Source organism: Euleptes europaea, chromosome 3 (genome assembly GCF_029931775.1).
Source record: "Euleptes europaea isolate rEulEur1 chromosome 3, rEulEur1.hap1, whole genome shotgun sequence".
Lineage (NCBI taxonomy): Eukaryota > Metazoa > Chordata > Lepidosauria > Squamata > Sphaerodactylidae > Euleptes > Euleptes europaea.
This window is the reverse complement of record NC_079314.1, coordinates 29,999,835-30,015,131: the sequence shown is the minus strand read 5'-3', so window position 1 is coordinate 30,015,131 and position 15,297 is coordinate 29,999,835. Positions and strand designations below refer to the sequence as shown.

Below are 15,297 nucleotides of genomic sequence, written 5' to 3'. Positions count from 1 at the left end.
GTTCAGTTTTGAGCAGTTGGCATGGTCGTTCCAGTAGCGTGACTCTGATTTAGCAATACACATGTCCGTTCCCAGTTGCGGCCCTCTTCCACCTATTAGTACCAACTGCTCCTGCAGGCTAAGTGCTGGAACTGTGCGCTTTGACCACCCTAAAGAGATGCTTCAGAGCATGGCCATGTGGGTCGGCAGTAGAAGAGGTAGATTTCAAGTCCAGAAGCACCTCAACGACCAACAAGATTTTCAGGGTGTGAGCTTTCCATTGATGAAGGGAAACTTTGACTATTGAATGCTCATACCCCAAATATCTTGTTGGTCGCTAAGGTACTACTGGGCTCAGATCTAGATCCCCCAAGAGATGTGCTTTACTAAAAACAAAACAAAAAAAACCCTGAAGTGCTGATTAATAGTGAATCTCTGATTATCATTGACAAGCGCTTTTCTCGGTCTGCCTTTCAGTCTTCAGGTGGGCACGTCTCTCTTTGGAATTCTCATGGGATCCATGTTTCTTCATGTATCCCATGAGAATTCCAAATTACATATTTACCCCTCATTTAGGGGGTTGGCAACTGTCCCACATTTCTGCATTGCGAAAATGCATACTGGTCGATTCTTGAAAAGAGCTCAGGCATTCGTCTCACAGTACAGTTTGCCTGTTTATGAACCTTTGCCGCCCTCTCCCTTGGAGTCGTCACAGGAGAAGGAGGCACCGTCTCTTGCGACGCCTTTGAGGGGAAATATGTCTCCGCTCATTTTTGCTTGGAGCTGGGGCCCTGAGCAGGAACAGCCTCTGCTGGGCCGCTTTTCAGAGATCCTCAGAACCTTAACCTTCCCCATGAGCTTTGGGATAAAAGCTCACAGAGGAGGGAAGGTGTGGGTAATTTGGTCCCTTTGATTCAAGTCTGTACATGTGCATTCTCTGCTGCGGCCCCCGCATTGTGGAATGGAGTGCCTGAGGAGGTCCAGGGGGCTCCCACACTTCTATCAGAATGCAGAATGTGCAAAACTCGATTGTTCAGGAAGACATTTCTATAAAAGGAACAGAGTAGTAGCCTATTCCTCTAGTTACTGTATGCTCTTATTGCATTAGTTTCTCCTTTCGAAATTCCATTCTTTCTTTCTTTTCTTTTTTTGCACTGTTTATGACATATCATCTCTGATTTTTTTGGTCTTGTTCCTAATTTTTGTCATCCTAGTTTTACTGCATTTTCCATTGGATGTCTCGTGCAATCCGACTGCATTGCCTTACACTGCGTAATCTGACTTGGGTCTCAGTGAAAAATGCAGGCTATAAAGAAGAAGAAAAAGAAGAAGAGTTGGTTTTTATATGACGACTTTCTCTACCACTTAAGGAAGAATCAACTGGCTTACAATCACCTTCCCTTCCCCTCCCCACAACAAACACCATGTGAGGTAGGTGGGGCTGAGAGAGTTCTAAGAGAGCTGTGACTAGCCCAAGGTCACCCAGCTGGCCTTATGTGTAGGAGTGGGGAAACCAACCAGGTTCACCAGGTTAGCATCCGCCGCTCATGTGGAAGAGTGGGGAATCAAACCTGGTTCTCCAGATTAAAATCCACCACTCCAAACCACTGCTCTTAACCACTACACCACGCTGGCTCTCTGGTAAGTAAGTAAATGAATAGTCCCAACTTGCTCATCACTCCATATGTCTATGAGATCCAGGATGTATCCGTGCTATGTCATACCCGCTAGGCTCATTTAGAAAACATAAAGGGGTCCAACTAGCAGAGAAGAATTTGCTCTGCAGTGATGTACATATTATTTATTATTATAAACAACACTTCTACCTCTACCTTTTGGTACATTTGTACAGCCGAGGAACCTTGCAATATTTATATATTTGTAATGTTTTTGTCCCCCCCCCCCCCCCGTTCAGGGTCCCCAACGAGGCGAACAGTAAAAACATTAAAACAAAATTTAAAATGAAGGCGCAAGCTGGAAGGACTCAAAAAAGGCAGCCATGGCCTTCACTTTGCCAGACCTGAGCAAGGCTGTTAACGATAGGACGTTTTGGAGATCATTAATTTACAGGGTTGCCATAAGTCGAAAACAACTCGACAGCACATAATGCACACATAAAAGATCAAAACAATTCAACGAAACACAAACACATAAATGGGAATGAAGGCCACTGGGGGAACATGAAACAAAATGGAAAAGTCTTCACCCGCCGGCAGAGGACAGGAATAGAGGGGACAAACGAAGCTCTCTGGGGAGGGGATTTCATAATTTCCATACATTATGTTAATACAATGAACAGTGAGAACTTTTAAATGCAACTTCTAATAAAAAAATAACTAGATTTCGGGAAAAAGGAATGTGTTGCACTCAGTCAGGACGTAATGATGAATATGAAGACATAGAAATAAGCTGTAGCATGGGAGACTTGATCTTATATATATATATATATATATATATATATATATATATATATATATATATATATATATATATATATATATATATATAATTTTACATTACTAAGACTGTAAGTAATTCTGCTTTTTTTTAGTTGTTGTTATTGTCATTGGTTTTTTTCTAATAAATTAAAAAATAAATAACTAGATTTGTGGCAGAAGGGCATGCTGCTGTACCCATGCCAAGCAAAAAAAATGCTGGGGGTCCAAGTAGGTGAAAACGGTACCTGCGAAAGAGGAGAAAATGCACAGAGAAAGCTCTAGGTGGGCAGGCGATACAGAGGAAGTGGGGCTTGCTGTCTGAAGCTAGCCCTGTTCACATGTTACAGGGAGCACGCGTACAACCTGCATGGACATTGGTACTCCTGTTTGTAAGAAAGAGCCGATGAGCTTTCACTTTAGAAATGAAATTGGGAACCAGTACCTGGATAATTTTGGGATTTAAGCCAGACACTCAGCTGGTACTGGCATTGAATGTAACATGAGGATTAGGCATTGAATGTAAAATGAGAATTTCTCAACACACACATAACAAAAAAACCAAGTGTACGCTGTACATGGATCGTACGTCCATTCTTGTACCTATGAACACATGAAATTGCCTTATACTGAATCAGATCCCTGGTCCAGCAAAGTCAGTATTGTCTACTCAGACCGGCAGCAGCTCTCCAGGGTCTCAGGCTGAGGTCTTTCACATCACCTCCTTGCATAGAGCATTTAACTGGAGATGCCGGGGATTGAACCTGGGACCTTCTGTGTGCCAAGCAGATGCTCTACCACTGAGCCATGGCCCCTCCCCTAAATAACTTGTAACTTGTGAACAGGGCTGCTATCTCCCCAGGGTCGGCTGATAATGGCTATCTGTAGCAAAACTGTAGCCAACTCACAAAAAAGAGCCCACGAGATGGACTTTTGTGAGCTGGGCCTGAGACAGGTGTTCTGTTTTGCAAATGGAGGGTGTGCATAGTAGCATCCTTGAGGCTCACATGGATACATGAAGCTGCCTTGCACTGAATCAAGCCCTCAGTCCATCAAGGTCAGTATTGTCTACTCAAACTGGCAGCAGCTCTCCAGCATCTCAGGTGGAGGTCTTTCACATCCCTCACCCTTTTAGTTGGAGAGGCTGGGGATTGAACCTGGGACCTTCTGCATGCCAAGCATGTGCTCTACTGCTGAGCCACGGCCCCTCCCCTTAAGATCACATAAAGCTGCCTTATTCTGAGTCAAGCTATTGGTCTATTGAGGTTGGTATTGTCTACCTTGACTGGCAGCTCCTCCCCAGGGGCTCAGGCAGATGTCTTTCACACCACCTACTACCTGATCCTTTTAACTGGAGACACCATGGATTGAACCAGGGAACTTCTGCATGCCAAGCAGAGGATCCATCACTGAATCCCAGTTCTTCCATTCCCTTAGCAAGAACACATGACGCTGCCTTATACTGACTCAGACCATTGCTCAATCAAGGTCAGTACTGTCTACTCAGACTGACCGTGCCTCTCCAGCATCTCCAGCCAAGGTCTTTCCCCTCACCTCCTGCCTGGTCCTTTTAACAGAAGATACCAGGGATAGAACTTGGGACCTTCTGCGTTTGAAGTGGATGCTCTGCCACTGAGCCGTGGCCCCTCCCCATGGTGTGGTCTTTATGCGCCCAAAGAGAAGCAAAGTGTGCATTTTGGATGCTAATTCACAGGAAGTAGCCTTGCTGGGGGGGGGGCAGATGGGGTGTACGGGGGAGGCTGCAAAGGCTGATGTTCTGATACTATTGGAGACCAACAGTATCCTTTCCGCATGCCTCTTATCTGCAAAGAAACATACATATACATATATAGATACATATACAGACACAGGGTCTGTTGTGGGGAGGGGACGGGAAGGATTGTAAGCCAGTTTGATTCTGCCTTAAGTGGTAGAGAAAGTGGTAGAGAAAGTCAGCATATAAAAACCATCTCTTCCTCTTCTTCTTTGGGGAACACACCCTTCCAAGAGGGAGGAGCTCCAGAGTAGCTATGAAAGATGGAATGCAACGCATGATCTAACAACTTCTAGACAGTTCCTACGGAGGGAACAACATGGAATGATTGTTTATATGGCCTAGTCATGGGAGTCATCCTATGTCTGGGAAACTTCACTTGAAATTGGGCCCTGGAAGATTGTGAGTCAGGTGGATTGACAGATATTAACGTGTTCAACACTAGCTAATGAAGACAGCTTAGAAAGAGAGGAGGGGGAAAGATAAGCTAAAAATTGGATGATGATAAAACTGATTACCTGGTAGCCTTGGGAATTGTTTTGGGTCCCAAAAAGGGGCACGCCGGGGTCCACACACGTTGTAAGAGTTGCATCTAAAAGGAAGAACAGAGGAATGTGGTTAAAGATGGAAGAACGAAGGAAAGTTGAGCATTTGGGGGGGGATAGCTTGCACAGGAGCCCATGTTGGACATGAGGGGACACCCCTACTCACAATTCAAACTTCTGGCCACAGTGCTGCACAAGCTCTCCAAGGCTGGAATCCAAATTGTGGATACAGGAATAGGAATCTTTGCAAGAAGATCTGCCAGCGTCATCCTAAGCAGGTCTACTCAGAGTCCTACTCAAGTATGTTCAATGGGATTTACCCCTGCACTGTGTCAGCTGGAATTTCTTTCTCCTGAAATAACTTTGTCTTTTGTATGGGTTTTGTAGATTAAACGACGGTGGGGGGAGGTGGGTGACAACATGCTCACTGACCCACATTGGAGCAGTCCCCCCCCCCAGTCCCCGGGCCCTTACCGATGCAACTGGGCTGCGTTCCGCTCCACGTGCCATCGGACTGGCAGAACCTCCTAGGGGAGCCCACCAGCACCAGTGGGGGGATGCAGGAATACGAGACGGAGGAGCGGTAGGTAAAGCCCCTCTCTTCACGCCTTCCTTGAGCTGGGATTCCTGGATCGCCGCAGAAAACAGCTGCAAGAGGGCAATGAAGCTTTGAATGAAGGCTGACACGATTACCAGTAAAAAATCTCCTGACCCAAATTTCAGCCCTGCCTACATACGTCAGTGCCGTCAGGTCACAACTGACTTCTGGTGACTCCAGCAAGGGGATTTCAAGGTGGTTTGCCATGGCCTTTCTCTACAGTCTTCCTCGGCGGTTCCCCATCCAAGTATTGACCCTGCTTAGCTTCTGAGATCTGAGGAGATCTGGCTACACCAGTCGCCTTCCCTCCCCAGCAATGTTTACAGCTGTGTTTTTTCAAAGGGGGGGGGATCCTGCTGCTGGCAGGAGAGGTATGTCTTTAGATGCACTTCTGTCTTGTTGTCAATTACTGCTTAATTAATTTCTACCTTCTCCCCATCTCCTGGCAGACAGGTTGAGGGAGAACAGATGGCAAGCTTTCTCCCATGCTGGCTTAAATTTAAAACGGCTCTTTGGTTGCACAATGGCAAACCACTGACTTAACACACACACCCAGTTCATTATACAATAGGTAAGGTGAAAAGCACAGAATGCAGAAAGCTACATTTTTTGGACATCATTTGAAAGTTGTTGAATGAGAACTGGACGCAGCCTTGGTTCAAGATCATGGCCAACAACGCTCCTCTTTCTTTTCTCTCAACGAACTGAGAACCCCTAAGCTTGTTTAATCACACACAGTTGCCTTCGGTGAGGGATTGTGCAATCTAAGACTCCTTCAAACACTTCCCAGGCACTGAGCAAGGGATCTGCAAACAGAGCTGAGATCTTCTTCTGCTGTCTAAATGAGAGAGGAGTTTGGGAAAGGGCTCAGTAAACACTACCAAGTATTTCTCCCTAATAGAAGATCAAAGAGGATGGGCAGTTAAGGCTGGAGGATTTGGATTTGGGGTGCCCTGGGACAAGAAACACGTAACCAGCAAGGAATGGATAAGAACGGGGGACCCAAAATGACGGAGGCTTTTAAAGTGCCCTCAGTATTTACCCAGACCTTTCTCTCCCCATTCTGCTGTTCACTGATTCTCGGTCCCTGTCTAGCACTGAGGAAGTGGACACCTTTTCTCCACACTTGTCAGGGGAAGGGGCGGGATCTCCATCTTTGTGCTGGGTTCAAGTCAAAATGGCGGCATAATCAATTCAGCAGGCCACTCCATTGGTGCGGCCATTTGCCTAACACAAATGATCTCTGGCACCGACCGTAATGGGTAGAGTAAAATTTGTCCCTCCTCCCCTACTCTCATTTTTGTTTGTGGCACAACGGGTGGTGGTGGGGGTTGTCTGCTTACGAAAACACTGCGGGATTTCTCCAGTCCAGCTTCCATTTCCTTCGCAAGTCAGCACAGCAGGCAGGGAAAGCTGATATCCTTCTAGGCAGGCATAGCTGATGCTGGAGCCCCAGGTGAAATCTGAACCCACAACTTTGCCGTTGGGCACCGACTGGGGAGGTTTGCAGATGATAGCTAGGCACAGAACAAACGGCAGACTCAGTACCCGGTAACAACCACAAGGAGCGGGATTCAGCGGTTTTACACCAAAAATTTCACTCTGGAACTCCAAATGGGGTCACACATCTGGAATGGATTTACACAAGATACTTTGGGAATGTGATAGGACGAGTTCAGTGCCATTCTAGGCAGAATCGCATTCTTGGAAGTCCACTGAGGTCTATAGATATAGAAGGGCATCCCTCTGCTTAGGATGGTACCACGAGCATGGCGGGACCTCTGCACATGCTCTGAGGACTCCAGTTTGACGAGAGGCAGGGACAATCCCTTTGCCAAGCCAGATGAGGGGAGGCCTAGCATGGTCCTAATTCATCTGCTGTCAAATCCTTGTCCCCTGTGAACACGACAGAAGGCTCCAGGCAGAGATAGTTTGGCTGAAGGACATCCCAACTTCTAAGACTTTTCCAGAATGGGTCAAGAACCTGCCCCAAAGCAGCAAATTCTGGGCTCACTACAGCAATGTTTCCATCCCAGCTGGAAACCATGGTTCCGGGTTGGGGAAATAGTGGTCTTAGTAATACTGTATTAGTATTACTTAGTAATACTGTAGCCTTGTCCAAACATTCATTCATTCATTCATTCATTCATTCATTCATTCATTCATTCATTCATTCATTCCCTGCTTTCCCCTCCAATGGGGCCCCAAAGTGGCTCACAATATCATTCTCCCTTCTTCCATTTTATTCCACAGCACAAACAACCCTGTGAGGTAGGCTGGGATGAGAATGAGTGGCCCGAGTCCACCCAGTGAGCTACATAGGAGACTACATGGAGGGCTCAAACCTGGGTCTTCCAGAGATGGATGACCCGACGACTGTGCGAGCCACGTCCCTTCAGAAGTATGACACACAATGAGTTCCCTCCATGATGGCCCATTTACACATGTGGATCACTGCTTGGTGCTGCAGACATCCAGTGATGACAATGCATGTGTGAACCAGCAAAGATACCCAACGGACGGCCAGTTAAATGTTTCGGGATTACAGTGCAGGCTGTGATCACAATGCATTCCTACTTGGAAATAAATATGTTCCATTGAAATCAATGGAGCTGATTTCCGAGGAGTCTGAGACAGTGCTAGCTCAGGCAAAGGATATCCTTTCCTTTATCCCTTAGAAGCTCCTTGATCCATTGATCTTGAGCAGCATAATTTTAGATTTAACGTTTGAGGGATATAAAGACTGAAATAAACCTTGCCACTGACAATGTAGCCTTGGTATCCCTGCCACTTAATTAGAAAAGGCATTATGTCAGACACAGAGGCATTAGATTTATATGTTAAAAGAGGAGAGATATAACATGTTCTAAGTTCCTCATAAAAGCGGCATTCCAAGAGGGCATGAGCTAATGAATCAATCGAGTCAGAAGAGCAAGGACAGGTCCTGTCTGGGTATGGTATATTCAAAATTCTGCCTTGCATGACCATAGAGGGGTTAGCATTCAGTCTAGCTAAACAGAAGATTCTAGAAAGACGAGGAGTTGTCAAATAATAAGTATAAGCGGGCAAACTGCGTGGTGGTGGTATTCAAGGCAAAGGATACAAAAATTGAAAAAGAATGTAAATCTGGCTGATCGTTGTCTAAGCACACCTCGCCCTTTCGGTGCAGCGAAGCATTAGCGTTTGCCAACATGCCTTCCAAGTCAAATGCCAGTTCTAGGAGAGCAAGACACTCCTGGAGATGGATTATAAGCCCTTCCTTTGCAAATCTGTAAACTGAAAAGTGTCTCTGCCTGTGCCGGTGACTTCAGAGACAAGCTTATCTCTGCCAGGGAAATGCAAAGATTAGCTGTATCAATTGTGGAGAGGTTCCCCCCCCTTTTTAAAATCTGTTTTGCTGTAGGCTGATGGCTATGACACCTAGCCTGCATCGGGCTGGCACCTGTTTCTTTCTCCTTTTGAGCAACGTGATTCACAAGTTACCAAAAACTAGAGTTTGTTGTGCCAGGAACGAGTCTTGGAAAATCCCAGGGCTTGCATTCTCTCCCCCTCCCTTCGCTCCTTATGTTTGGCTCGAAAATTAAATCACAATTTAATTCCGGGTTTCGCAGCAAGAGAACAATACACCATCCTTTAAATAAACTGGAGTCTTGAGGCACCTTAACAATAAACTATCATTTGCTGCAAAAAACATAAATGATTCATTTCAGATGTGCACAAGGGAAGGGGAGATGGGCACATGAGCTTGACAATTTCCAAGGCTCATCCCCGTAACGGAAATGCATGTTTTGTTGCTACATGTGAACAGTGCCATCTATTGGATCAGAATTAAGCCAGAATGATGTTTCTCTCATTCCTGCCATGAGGGTGGAATGGGTCATAAATCTCTGTAGTTGTCACTCGCCAGCCATCACAACCCATTGATGCTTTAGTCATTGGGGAAGAATTTTCAATCATTAGCTAAAATAAAGCCTAGAGAAACTCTGATATAGACATACCTCGTTTTATTGCCCTGCATGATATTGCGCTTCACAGATATTGCATTTTCAAGCAAATCTATCGGTGCCATTTTCCCAACAGCATGTGCTCACTTTCTGTTTCTGTGTCACATGTAATTCTTGCAACATTTCAAACTTTTTCATTATTATTACAGTACATTTTTTAGACATGTACTCTTGCACACTTAATAGACTACAGTACAGTGTAAATATAACTTCTATGTGCACTGGGAAACCCAAAAAATCATGGAACTTGCTCTACTGTGATATTTGCTTTCTTGGGTCTGGAACCGAACCTGAAATATCTCTGAGCTATGCATGCATTAAAAATAATAATAACACAAACAATTATCACTACAGGTTGTAGCCCATGAGGAATAAAGAATTGGAAATTCCCTGTCCCAGGTAGTGTGACATGAGTGAACTTCTGGCACAGATGAGCCGCTTCCTAGCCCTGAAGTTTAGCAGTCTAAAACAACAGCACAGTCACACTATAGCATGATTTACTGAGGTGTGGTAAGCAAGGATTCCACGAATTTCTCAGCTAACCTGTTTGGCATTCAGACTCGCCCTGTTTGACACTCTTGATTTGACTGTGAGCAGATCAAGGATATGTCCCAATTGAATCGAGCAGTGTGAACAGCTGCTCAACAAGCTTGCCGCTGTCTGTTGGTCAGCTTGACTCGCAGCTGATCGGCAGATTCTGTTCTCTCCCCCCCACCTCGTCGAACAAAACAGCTACACAGTGAAGTTTCAAAAAGGGGGAGGAGAAAGAGTTCCTTTCTCTTCCTTCCCCTCCAAACTAGGTGGGGACAGGAGCAATGCTTTTGGTCTCTGTGCTACAAAAGGCAAAGAAAGAGCACATTTCTCTTCCCTCCCACCCATGGGAACAAGAAGCCAAGCTTTTAATGTCAGCATTGCAAAAGGGAGAGGAGAAAGAGCTTTCTTTCCTTTTCTCTACAGCCCCAACCCGACAGCGCGGTGAGCAGTTAAGTCAAACTCACCCTTGCAGACCGGCTTCGTGTTGTTCCAGGTCCGGTCTTTCGTGCAGGTCAGTGCAGCGGCCCTGTCTGACTCCATGGTATAGCCAGGCATACATTGGAAGACAACAGTCTTATTGTAAGTGAAGTCGCTGCCCAGGCGAATGCCATTGGCTGGCACACCAGGATCTCCACAGTTTATCACTGTGGTGGAAAAGAGAGAGAGAGAGAGAGAGGGAGGGAGAGAGAGAGAGAGAGAGAGAGAGAGAGGCTAAAGACAGCATTTCTCAGAAGCAAAGCTGCAAAGCTCAACTTGTATAGCAAGCTGGAGCATTTTTTCTTATAATTTTTTTTATTTTGATAATATAAAATAAAACAAACAAATAATAAAAAACAGAAAAAACAAAAGAGTACATACAAAATATTTTAACTACATAGTATACGAAAAGATTACACAATTTAAAGTACCCTTAAAACCCACCACCCACCTAAAACAGTGACCCATCACCAGACTTCCGGAGAAGTGTCTTAACAGTTTATGAAGTTATTCATAACAGTAATGTAAAGATATAAACATTTATCTCTATAACTCATTAACTAAAACAGTAAAATTCATTTTTGCCAGTTTGTCCCAATATGCGACGGCCTTCGCCCATGTTATTTTAAATTCTTCCATGTCTTTTCCATGTAGGAAATCAGTTAACTTGGCCATCCGCATATACATCCATAGTTTCTCTCTCCAGTCAATGATTGAAGGTTTATTATTTGCTTCCAGGTTTTAGCTATTATGATTCTTGCTGCTGCAAAACTATATTGGCATATGACTCAATTACATTTATCCATTTTACTTTGAGGAATCCCCAATAAACCAAAAGCCAAAACTTTTTTTAATTTATGGAGCATTTTTTCTTAAAAAATAAGTGTATCAGCGCATCATCTGATTAAATATATGCTATCATGGGCCAACAGTGCCTTTCTACTGTCTACACTGGACCAATGTGTTGATCCTTACATCAGAGAATGAACAAACTGAAATTTCACAGAAGAAACTGCAATACTTGAAAACCAGTCGACGATCATTTTAATCTTCCTGGACATACTGTTGCAGACCTGAAAGTCACTTTTCTACAGAAAACTTCAAAAGGAGTATACAACATGAAAGTGCTGAATTAGAACTCATCAAAAAACGCCTTCCGTCATCCTGGTTTAAATCAAGATTTGGAATTCCTCACTTATAATTCCTAATAAACCAAGAGAACCCTCATTTTAATTACTTCAATATACAGTTTTTAACATTGCAGCATACTACGACCCTTTACAGATGTTAGACAATTTTCTCATGCTTCAAACTGCCTCTTTCTTAATGAGTTTATTTACACTATGTTATTGTACGTTTATCTTCACTGCATGCGAGACTCTCCCATTATCCATTAAACCACTCAAGTGGTTCCAAATTCCCACACAGAGAATCTAACCTCATTTATAATCATAGGCCTCTCTCTGCTCAACTCCTCCCTTTCCCCTCCCTTTCTGTAATTTCCTGTAAAATCGAGGTAAAGGGGTTCATTTCTCCTATTGTATCTGAAGAAGTAAGCTCTGTCTCACCTCTCATTGGGTTACTCACCTGTACAGTCTGGAGCAGTTCCAGTCCAAGTTCCATTAACAGTACAATGCCTACTGAGCACACCTGTCGAGTAATATCCCTCCCGACATTTGTATATAATGGACTTGGAGAACTCCAGGCCATCATAAGATACCACTCTTGCGTTGCTGGGGGTCCCTGGGTTTCCGCAAGATATAACTGCAACAAATACATTAACACATACAATAAAGGCTGAACAAGAAGTGCAAAAAGTTATAATGATTACCCACATGTTACTTGCAAAGAAGAGCCCAATTGAAGAAGCGTTTGGGTTAACATAGTGGGCTGCTTGTACCAAGCCAGACCACTGACCCATCTAATCCAGTACTACTCGGAGTGGCAGTGGTTCTCCAGTGTATCGGACATTGGTCTTTCCCAGTCCTGATACAAGAGACAGCAGGGACTGAACCCAGGACCTCTTCCATGCAAAACGTCCCCCCCCCACATTACTGGTGGTCCATCTAGCTCAGTGGTCGTTTATGAACTCAGCACGGGTGAAATCTCCATGCATAATGCAATGCGCGGGACACCCAAGCTTGGTTTCTATCACAGAAAGCATGCAGCCAACTACAAAGCAGTGTGTAAAAAGGTGGGGATTCAAATGCTTCTTGCTTCCTCGGAGCTCTTTCTTAAAGGCTTTTTTAAAACAAAGTTTGAATTCCCACCCCCCGCCCTTTCAGATTGCTCCATTTTTTGTTTTTTCTTCTTAAAATGCTTTTTTTATTTGACAATTGAGTTTTGGGGGGTTTATCTCATGGTAAGCTCTATAAAGTAAGCCAATTACAAAGCAGCATTTAAAAAGGCAGGGACTTTTTGAGCTTGGAGACTGCTGGTGCATAGATTCCCAACAGGAAGGTGTGGGTCCAGCGAGCAACGAACCTCAGGTAAACCTAGGGCTGTTGATTCAGAAAAATACCGGATAAATGCAAATTTGGTAAAATTCAGGTTCGGGTTTACTGAGTCCGCAAAATCCAGGAGGTTGGCAAAGCTGAATTTGCCATTCCTCAAAAAGCCAGATACATTGTATCTCTATGGAGGCACGGGGTGAACTTTCCCACTGTTTAAAGCCCGGCTTCTCCATTGAGATGCATTGCAAAGATCACACTAAAGCATCTGAACACAGCCACTTTGTCTATGCATTTCAATGGAGGAGGATGGGGCGACCCCTTCCAGATCCCATAACTCCGGACCCCCTGATCCAATCTTTACCAAACTTGGGGGTTCTTGCAAGGAAAGTCCCTTCTAGGGCTGTCAATTCGGTTCGACCCGAACTGAAAATCAGCCGAATTTCCCTTGATTCGGCGGTTTTTAGTTCGGGAGGAACCGAACTCAAAACTGGCAGGCAACCGGGGGGGCCGAATTCAGCGAGTTCGGGAGTTCGCGAATAAATTCGGCCAATTCGGGGCCGTCAGTAAGCAGCATAACCTTCAGTAAGCAGCATTCTCCTCCCCCGGCCAATCGGTGGCCAAGCTGGGTCTTCTTCTGGCCAATCAGTCAGGATTGAGTACTGGAGGAATCAGCTGATGTGCGGCCGGCCGGGGAAAGAGAGAGAGAGAGGGAAATCCTCATGTGTGTGTGAGGGGGTGCTTGTGCACATTCGCTCCTTTCCGTGGCTGCAGGGGGCGCATTTTTTGGGGTACCGACCCCAAACTTTCAGGGGATATTCAGACAGGTTTTCTTAAGAGACCACCCAAGTTTTGTAAACATTGGGTCAGGGGGTCCCGAGATATGGGCTCCCCCCCTTTTTCTTTCCATGGCTGCAGAGGGCGCATTTTTGGGTGTGCCGACCCCAAACTTTCAGCGGAGCATCAGACAAGGCTTCTTAAGATACCCCCCAAGTTTTGTAAACATTGGGTCAGGGGGTTCCGAGATATGGGCTCCACCCCTTTTTCCTCTCCCCCCTTTTCCATTTTCATGGCTGCAGGGGGCGCTTTTTTGGGGGTTCAGCCCCCAAACCTTTATCATAGCTTCAGAGAATCCCTCTTAAGAGACCACCCAAGTTTTGTAAAGATGGGTTCAGTGGGGGCTGAAATATCGGCTCCCCCCCTTTTCTCTTTCCGTGGCTGCAGGGGGCGCATTTTTGGGTGTGCCGACCCCAGACTTTCAGCGGAGCTTCAGTCAAGGCTTTTTAAGAGACCACCCAAGTTTTGTAAACATTGGGTCAGGGCCCCCCGAGATATGGGCTTTCCCCTTTTCCCTATTGGGATGAATGGATCACCCTCGAGAGATGCATACATATGGATCTTATATTGGATACAAATGGAATCATATAGGATTACCCAGCCTCCCAGCCCCTCCTGCTGGAACAGAAGACAGCCACAGTAAGACCCCTTTGGGGGCTTTAATCTATAATTTTTCTTTTCTGTGTGTGTGTGGGGGGGAAAGCAGAGTCTGTGTGTGTGTGTGGGGGGAGGGAGCAGTTTCTGTGGGTGGGTGGGGGGAGCCAAAGGGGGCTTTTGCCGGTTCTGCCTGGGGTGTGTGTTCCCCCTCCAGTCTCTCTCTCCCTGGTTTGAGGGGGGGCTTCATTTTTATTCTTCAGGTTTTTCCTCATTCATAAGATCAGTTAGGTTATTTTGATGCTTGCTCAAAACTGGTTTTCAAATGGTGACTTAAAGAATGCATTTGCCTGGTCCCAAGTCCAATGCAAAAGGAGAAATTCCACCCCCTCCTGCTCATTATGCATAGCTAGCTGCCTCTGTCCCTTTCCATGGTTTGCAAACTCCCAGGTGTCAGGTGTTGCTTTGCACTGTTGCAAAGGTGTTGCATTGCGTGCTTGTGTTGCTTTGCAGTTGTATTGTTTTGCAAAATTCTTCACACCTGCCCCGCCCTTTGCATGTTTGCAAAGGTGTTGCTTTTCAGTTGTGTTGCTTTGCAAAGTTCTTAGCACCTGCCCCGCCCTTGCTCTCATCAGCTGTTTGTCGGGCCGGGAGCTTTGTGCATGGGCGGCAAGCTCTGCTGAGATACACATTAAGGGTGGGGGGGGACCCCTTTCAGGGCCCATATCTCAGCCCCCCCTGACCCAATCTTTACAAAACTCGGGGAATCTTTCAATATACGTCCTTTGAAGCTCTGCTGAAAGTTTGGGACCCCTAAGCCCAAAAATGCCCCCCCAGAGCCGCGGAAAGGCGCGGTTGTGTTTTTAATGGCTTTATTCGGCCGAATTTTTTTTCCGAACTTTGAATTCCCGCCGAATTGAACGGATCCGAAGTGGGGGAGTTCGGACTTCAGCACGTACCGAACCCACAAGGGCCAAATTCGGCCGAATCCGAACTGTACCGAATTTTTTTTTTTTTGACAGCCCTAGTCCCTTCTAGCTACCCTGAAAATTTGGGACCTCTACCTGCAA

The 15,297-nt window shown here is 45.5% G+C and overlaps 1 protein-coding gene across 1 annotated transcript in view; it reads right to left on the bottom strand.

Annotated features, from left to right (window-relative positions):
- Window positions 1-15,297, bottom strand: part of CSMD2 (CUB and Sushi multiple domains 2) — a 690,555-nt gene that overhangs the window by 12,750 nt on the left and 662,508 nt on the right. Inside the window, exons 58-62 of the mRNA XM_056846155.1 lie at window positions 11,934-12,110; window positions 10,334-10,513; window positions 6,675-6,848; window positions 5,208-5,381; window positions 4,707-4,780 (exon numbers count right to left, since the gene is read on the bottom strand). Coding sequence (XP_056702133.1) covers window positions 4,707-4,780; window positions 5,208-5,381; window positions 6,675-6,848; window positions 10,334-10,513; window positions 11,934-12,110 — 779 coding nt within the window. The remainder of the gene's footprint in view (window positions 1-4,706; window positions 4,781-5,207; window positions 5,382-6,674; window positions 6,849-10,333; window positions 10,514-11,933; window positions 12,111-15,297) is intronic.